Source organism: Gastrolobium bilobum, unplaced genomic scaffold (genome assembly GCF_033153095.1).
Source record: "Gastrolobium bilobum isolate Gb01-03AN ecotype WA unplaced genomic scaffold, APGP_CSIRO_Gbil_v1 utg2264, whole genome shotgun sequence".
NCBI lineage: Eukaryota > Viridiplantae > Streptophyta > Magnoliopsida > Fabales > Fabaceae > Gastrolobium > Gastrolobium bilobum.
This window is the reverse complement of record NW_026899254.1, coordinates 727811-736277: the sequence shown is the minus strand read 5'-3', so window position 1 is coordinate 736277 and position 8467 is coordinate 727811. Positions and strand designations below refer to the sequence as shown.

Below are 8467 nucleotides of genomic sequence, written 5' to 3'. Positions count from 1 at the left end.
GGCATGTGCTTCGTAATTGACTGAATCTCCTTCTCCTTTCGTTTTATCTCCTCTAGACTACGATCCTGTCAAGCAGCTATTTTTGTCACCATTGGCATAGCACTACTGTCCCCTTTTTTAAGGTTTGCACTTTCTGATGATTCACTTAGAGATGCTTTATTCTTGACCTTGATGCGCATTCCTGTAGAGCTTTGGGGGGGGTTATTTTGGCCCAATTCTCTGCCCACTGTCAGAGTTTGCTTTAGCATTGAACTTAGCAGCAGAACCAATTGGACGTTTAGCATTGTCCGAGAAGAGGTTTCTTCCTTTAGCTTCTTTTGTTTTTTTAACAGAGGTCAACTCCTTGGACATTGTAATTTTCTGAACAGAAGGAGCCTGCATGCATGGCCCATTTTGTGGCTCCGTTTCTGCTAACACTGCAAACCTTGACTTGTTATGCTCCTCGGGATTCCCACCTGTCTCTTTGCTCCTAGGATCCTGACCGGAAGATTGATGTTGGGGCAGAACCCTAGTGCCTTCCTCCGGTTGAGCTTGTGTCACCACCTTGGGTCTTCTCCCTTTGTGGTGTTTCTGGACAATCATCCACTCCCCAAACGCTTCCTTTTCCTCCTTACCAGTGGGGTTGCTCTCAACTGTACTCTTATGCTTGCTTACTGAGCTGTGATGGTCTGTTGTTTGATTAACAGCACTTTGGACTCCACCACTGCAGGCTTCTTGTCTATGGCCATAACGACCACATCCAAAGCAAATTTGATTTAGTCCCTCGTAAGCAACATTCAAGACTTTGCCCAGCACTTCGAATTGGAAAACGAAGCTCCTCCTGAGATCAACCTCTACCCCTAGCCTTTTCCGTATACTCTCATTCCCCTCCATCATATTTACGGAGCGAGTTTCTGTCAATCTTAAGAGTTTTACCAAACAGATTCCCTATCCTCCATAGGTGTTTGGAGTTATAAAATTCCAGCGGTAGACCAGGGATGCGCATCCATACAGCTAGCCTTTTGACTTGATCATCGTTGTACCACCACGTAATGGTCGAATATTATCCAGGGGCCTTCATGGAGGATATGAAAGTAGTCTTTGTCCTCGTGAAGGTTGATAAGGATATAACCGTTATCAAGGTCAATGACTTCAAAGGCACCCGAGAGCCTCCAGAGCTTTAGCAGGCGGGCCATGAGAAACTTGTTGCTAAGCTTTTTTCCCCCAAAAGTTTGATGATTAGGACCTTCCTCCATTTTTGGCATTCTTCTTTATGTTCACTTTTTGAGAAATGGTACACACGACACAGAGGGTTTGCTTGGAGGACAAGGTTGTCTACCCCGCGTAGCTCTTCATCCTCCTCCTCTCCTAAAAGTGAAGTTGACCAATCCTCATATTCCCTTTCCCCAACTTCCTCACTTCCATTTAATTGCAGAACTATATCCTTATAAGAGACGAGCTTCCTCCCAGTTCCGTCATTTGTCTCTTGGTGCCTCGTTCCTTTCACCCCAGATGGGGCACATGAAGCTCCCATTTCTTGTTGAGGATTCTCCAGCAATGTATCTTCCATATCATCATCTTTTCCACCACCTTCATTTTCTTTCTTGACACTCCGTTCAATCTGGTCCTCTTCCTCTCTCACCGGACCAACCCTAGCAGACTCCATTTGCTTTCTCACTATAAAGGTATTACAGACCGTATCTATCTTAACTAAAACCTTGAATGAATATATTTTAAGTTATACCTGTCGTATGAAATCAAAGAGCATCACCCCCATTCTTTATCAATCATACGGATGGCTAAATCTAAATGTACAAATTTTTGCAAGCTCATGCGACCATCACTCTCCACCGAGGTGCACTGGAGACAGAAACAAATTATTTATTTGGGCTTTTGGGGGCCCAAATAGATGCATTTTTATGCGTAGGTGTGCACTAATTATAAAACGGTAAAAATTATAATTTTAAAAAACTTTTTAAAAAATGGAGTGACAATTAGGATTTTTGAAGGAGAGCATAATATATACTATAGAGGTTCACGAGCGAAATGGGCGAAAACGTAATTGACATGTGAAAACATTGAAATCATCCTAATACACCCTTAGCTTCGAAAATTGAAATAAATCTGGAATGAAGGTGTATGAGTATTATAAACAAATTCCAGTCACCAATTTATTAGTGTGTTATCCAACATTACCTGTGAAAGAAATAACATCTTGAGGATCATGAAAGTTTCGAAAGTCAAGAACAAAAACAATAATATATTAAGTAACACTAGGGGACATACAACGTTTGGTGAGTGGCTGAGTACTGCTGTATTATGGCTCGCTTGGCCGAACCTTAATAATAAAAATAAAAAAAGTAACACTAGGGTAGGGGACATACAGGTAGAAGTAGCTACTTATACGTACGTTAAAAATGGATGTTTGTAGGCAATAATGACAATAGTATTACTGTAATGGGTTAAGAAGTGTCCATCTACATGAATTATGGGGGCATCGTGTGCGATACAAGTAAAGGAAAAGAAAACCTGACGGATAAATTGGAGAATGGGAGTCTAGCTAGCTATCATGCGTAGCTGCCAGAGACACTTGTCAAGGTGAAACAAGTTTGGTTAAACCCACCCACCTGTAATCTTTAACAAAAAAAAAAAAAAAAAAAAAAAAAACAATTTAGGGGAAGATATAATGAAAAAAAAGACTATCGATCTCAAATGCTTTAAGGTGAAATCACACACAGCCTAAAAAAACCCAAAAATAAAATCAAGCCACGGCCCAACCCTTTGTATACCCGAAAAGGTGTTGCTCACACCAACATACCTCGGTGAGCCGAGAGAGAATAAGAGGAATTTGTGTCCTAGCAATATTGATTTGGCATTCTGGTGGGAACCTAAATGATCATTTTTTTTTTCAAACACCTTCAGCTTCAAGATGAACAAATATGCAGCTTAAGATTGAATGCAAAACATGCATTGAACTTGCACAATGATCACAATTAAAGTAAACAAAATAAACACAAACAACCAAACGATGGTAGTTCAGCTGGCAATCATTTTCATTATTATATTTGAAAAGGATTTAAAATTTTAATTCTAATCCGTCTCAACTTTCGGATTAGTAGTCTATAGAAAATATATGAGATTACGAGGGATAATCTAAAAAAAACAGTAAACAATCAAATAAACTATTTGATCAATCTGTTTCCAAAAAAAAAAAAAAAAAAAAAAACTATTTGATCAATCAAGAACAAGAAAAAAATTCCAACAATTAGTCTTATTTTTAGACTAAAAATTAAAAAATAATGGAGAGCTAAGAGGAATCTATATAGTAACATCTAGGCATTCACAACAAAATAATGTGGCTCAGGAATTACATTCACAACCTCATCCCGAATGCTATAATTACAAGATCAAATAAACGACAAGGCAAATGAAGTGCAAGATACAAAGACAAGCATGGCTTTAGATGCTTTTTGCTAGAACTGAGACACTAAATAAAGGAGCTAGGTCAAACCCAATTCCATTGTAGTACATATGGGTAAACAGATGAATGGCTTTGTCCCTAATTCCACGAAATTGAAAACCTGTACTCACTCGAAATTGTTGGAAATATAATAGTAAAAGACAAATTAATGGAGACTGAATAACACTTTCTTATTGAAAAACAACACTCAAAGTTACAAAGACTTTTCTGCACTTTCTTTTCTCAACAGTGCTGTGGCTCTCTTCTTTTTTTTCACTTGATTTTTTTCACATATTGAATACATATAACACCAATCTATTTATAACTTCAATTCAGCCAACGTAATGCTTCTCCAACCGCTTCACCGATTGACTGATTCCACTTACTCACCCATTTAACACATGGATAACACCACACATTACTTAGTCTTAATACATAACACCTGACATCATGACTATTAACTAACCGATTACAACATGCACGGCTATTACATTTACTTAATACAAGGACAGCAATAAAACAACTTGACACCTATTAATTTTACAAACGGTGCAAAGATGAGTTTGGTATTTCTAACACTCCCCTTCAAACTCCATCTTTCATGCCAATCATCTCTTTGAATTTTTGGAATACATTCACCTTCAATGGTTTTGTAAAAATATCTGCTACATGTTCTTCAGTTTTGCAGTAGATTAACTCCACAACTCTATTTTTGATTTGCTCCCGAATAAAATGATACTTCATGTCAATATGTTTGCTTCGGCTATGGGAGACTGGATTCTTTGCAAGTGATATAGCCGACTTATTGTCCACAAATATAGTGATTGGACCTTCTTGTTCCTGATGCAACTCATTCAAAATATTCTTCAACCAAATTGCTTGACACGTACATGCTGCTGCGGCCATATATTCTGCTTCACATGATGAAAGAGCTACCGTCTGTTGCTTCTTTGATGACCACGAAAATATTGTCGAGCCAATATGAAACGCATAACCAGAAGTACTTTTGCGATCAATCGTATCTCCACCATAATCACTATCTAAATAGCCAATCAACTTTAATTCTTCAGAATGCGTGTAAAATAGGCCATGATCTACAGTTCCTTTAATGTATCTCAAAATTCTCTTTGCCGCACTGAAATGATCCTGCCTTGGCTGCTCCATATATCTGCTAATTAAGCCAACTGCAAACATAATGTCAGGTCGAGTAAAAGTCAAATACCTTAAACTCCCGACCAAGCTTTTGTATAGTGTAGGATTTATTGGCTTTCTATCTGAATCAACTTTCATCTTCATTCCTGTTTCTATTGGCGTGGAGACCGACTTGCAATCTTTCATTTTGAACTTACTCAACATTTCCTCTGCATATTTCTTTTGTGAAATAAAAATTCCTTCTCCCATTTGCTTCACCTCTACTCCAAGAAAATAAGATATCTCTCCAATATCTGTCATTTCAAATTCTTTAGTCATTGCTTTCTTAAAATCATAAATCATACCTGGATTATTACCAGTGAATATCATATCATCCACATATAGGCACACAATCATCACATCTCCATCTTTATTTTTCTTTGTATACAACGCATGCTCGTATGGACTCTTCACAAATCCACTCTTCTGAAAATACTCATCTATTCTTGTATTCCAGGCTCTCGGAGCTTGCTTCAACCCATATAGTGCCTTCTTCAATCTATAGACTTTATCTTCTTCTCCTTTTTTAATGTATCCTGGCGGTTGCTCAACATAAACTTCTTCTTCCAGGTAACCGTTGAGGAATGCTGATTTCACATCCATCTGGTATATTTTCCACTTTTGTTGTGCTGCAACTGCTGTGAATAACCTGATAGTATCTATCCGTGCTACTGGTGCAAAAACCTCTTCATAGTCAATACCATATTTCTGCTTATAACCTTTGGCCACCAATCTTGCCTTATATTTCTCTACCTTTCCTTCTTGGTTGGTCTTTGTCTTGTACACCCACTTCACTCCAATTGACTTGTGATCTTTTGGCAAAGTTGTAAGCTCTCACGTGTCATTTCTTTTGATTGCAGCAATTTCATCATTCATTGCTTTCTTCCATTTTTCATCTTTTTCAGCTTCTTCATACATCACTGGATCACATTCCGTCATTAAACAAAATAATGAATAATCAAATGGTATTTGTACCTCATTATAAATTTCATTTAGACTTCTCATCTTTACTGGTGCTCCCCCTGAATTACTGCTACCACTCCCTGATGTTGATGGTGTAGTTACTGGGGTTGTTGGAACAGGACTTGGTGGAGGAGTTTGATCATCTCCTTCTTGAACTGTCTGCTCTTCTGAGTCATCATCATCTTTAAAAAATAAACCTTCAACTTTCTTTTCTTCTTTACTCCATCTCCAGTAATCTGCTTCATCAAATTCTACATCTCTTGAAATTATCACCTTTCTGGTTAGAGGATTGTAGAGTCTGTAAGCTTTGCTCCTATGCTCATAGCCAATGAAAATACATTTTTCCCCTTTGTCATCTAGCTTTTTTCTCCTTTGATCTGGAATATGAGCATATGCTATACAACCAAAGATTTTTAAATGACTTACCTCTGGTTTATAGCCGCTCCATGCTTCGTTTGGAGTCTTAAACTTCACACTCTTGGTTGGACATCGATTCAGCAAATAGGCAGCACACTGAACAGCTTCAGCCCACAACGTTCTTGGTAAGTGCTTTTCTTTGAGCATACTCCTTGCCATATCAAGAATTGTGCGATTCTTTCTTTCTGCAATTTCATTTTGCTGCGGAGTGTAGGCCGTTGTCAACTGATGAATTATCCCATATTGCCTGCAAAATTCTTCAAATATCTTGGAAGTATATTCACCCCCTCTATCTGTTCTGAGTGTCTTCAAATACTGACCACTTTGCTTTTCTGCCATTGCTTTGAACTCTTTGAATTTTGCAAAAGCTTCTGATTTTTCTTTAAGAATATACACCCAAGCTTTTCTACTGAAATCATCAATAAAAGTAATGTAATACCTGTTTCCACCAAGTGATGGAATATCAATTGGGCCAGCAATATCTGAGTGAACCAACTGCAATAGTCTTCTAGCTCTGCATGATTTGCCAACTTCAAAACTTTGTCTGTGTTGCTTTCCTCTCATACAGCTTTCACACAGCTGATCTGGATGATCTATCTGTGGCAATCCGCTCACCATTTTTGCTTTGGATAACAGCTTCAGGCCAGTGAAACCAAGATGACCGAATCTGTGATGCCACAACCACGAACTATCTTCTGTGATGGATTTCATGCACCTTATTGTTTCTGTCTGAATATTCAGCTTGAAAAGACGATTTCTTGACATATCAACTTTTGCAATCAGCTCTCCTTTTTGATTTCGTATGACAAGAGTGTTGTTTTTCAAGTGTATATCATATCCCTTTTCTAAAAACTGGCCAATACTGAGGAGATTGCTTTTCAGAGATGGAATATAATAAACATCTGAGATATATGTCTTACCTCTATTCTTTGTGAAAATCATAATCTTACCCATGCCTTTGACTGGAGTCTTTGATGAATCTCCAAATGTAACCTCTCCTTGAACTTTCTCATTCAGCTCCGTGAACAACTCCTTTCTTCCACACATATGATTGCTTGCTCCAGTATCAAGATACCACACGTTTCTGCTACTATCTTCTTCACCTTCGTAGGTGAATAAAATAGTTGATTCATTAACTCTTTCTTCATTTGATGTAAACTGACTCCTCTCTTCAACTGGAGGCGTGTCTTTACATTCATAGCTGAGGTGACCAAATTTATTGCAATTATAACATTGTATCTGAGATTTGTCACCTCTTTGTTGAAATCTACCTCCTCCTCGAATCATAAATCCTCGGCTTCTGCCACGACCTCTACCTCGTTCACGATATAATTTCCTTGTCCACGTCCATATGCTTCAGTATCATTTGCAAATCCTCTACCTATTTGACCACGTCCACCGCGTCCGCCACGACCACCACGAGTGTTGAATCCACCTCGGGTGTTGAAGCCTCCTCTGTATCCACCACGATTTCCTCTACCACGTACAAAGCTGCTACTGGCTTGGTTTTCATCAAGAGACATCTTGGTCTGCATAGCTTGCTCTATATTACTAGAGCCTTCATTCAACTTCATTCTTTGCTCATGAGCTTGAAGTGAACCCACAAGCTCATCAATTGACATCTCCGTCAAATCTTTGGCTTCTTCAATAGCTGTGACAACATAATCAAATCTTCTTGTTAGAGATCGAAGAACTTTCTCCATGAGTCTAACATCATCCAAGACTTCTCCATTTCTTTTCATCTCCTTAGCCACCTTTTGCACTCGAGAGACATAATCTGTAACTTGCTCTTCACTTTGCATTTTCATGTTTTCAAACTCGGCTCTAAGTGATTGGAGCCGCACCTTTTTAGCTTTGTCAGCACCTTGACAGGATTTCTGTAACGTCTCCCATGCCTCCTTTGATGATTTTGCATCTGATATTTTCTCAAAGGTTGATTCATCAACACCTTGAAAAATTAAGAATAGAGCCTTCTTGTCCTTCTTTCGTGAATCTTTCAGCGTCTTCTTTTGTGCTTCTGATAAAGCTGCTTTAGCGGCAGCATCAGCGGGCTCCGTGTATCCATCTTCTACAAGGTCCCATATATCTTGAGAACCTAGTAGAGTCTTCATCTGGATGCTCCAATTTCCATAATTTGTTTTTTGACAACTTTGGAATTTGTGGCTGCATCATATCCGTCATTGTTGGATCGAAAGTGGCTCTGATACCACTTGTTGGAAATATAATAGTAAAAGACAAATTAATGGAGACTGAATAGCACTTTCTTATTGAAAAACAACACTCAAAGTTACAAAGACTTTTCTGCACTTTCTTTTCTCAACAGTGCTGTGGCTCTCTTCTTTTTTTTCACTTGATTTTTTTCACATATTGAATATATATAACACCAATCTATTTATAACTTCAATTCAGCCAACGTAATGCTTCTCCAACCGCTTCACTGATTGACCGATTCCACTT

At 38.4% G+C, this 8467-nt stretch overlaps 1 protein-coding gene across 1 annotated transcript; it reads right to left on the bottom strand.

Annotated features, from left to right (window-relative positions):
* Positions 1-7293: 7293 nt before the first annotated feature.
* LOC133288806 (uncharacterized) lies at positions 7294-8121 on the bottom strand. The gene has a single exon (XM_061486624.1). It carries the CDS (start codon positions 8119-8121, stop codon positions 7294-7296), a length of 828 nt encoding a protein of 275 aa, XP_061342608.1.
* Between the last annotated feature and the right edge of the window lie 346 nt (positions 8122-8467).

Excerpts from the sequence above, each read along its gene's own strand:
- LOC133288806 (XM_061486624.1), bottom strand. The coding sequence starts at position 8,121 with ATGAAGACTCTACTAGGTTCTCAAGATATATGGGACCTTGTAGAAGAT.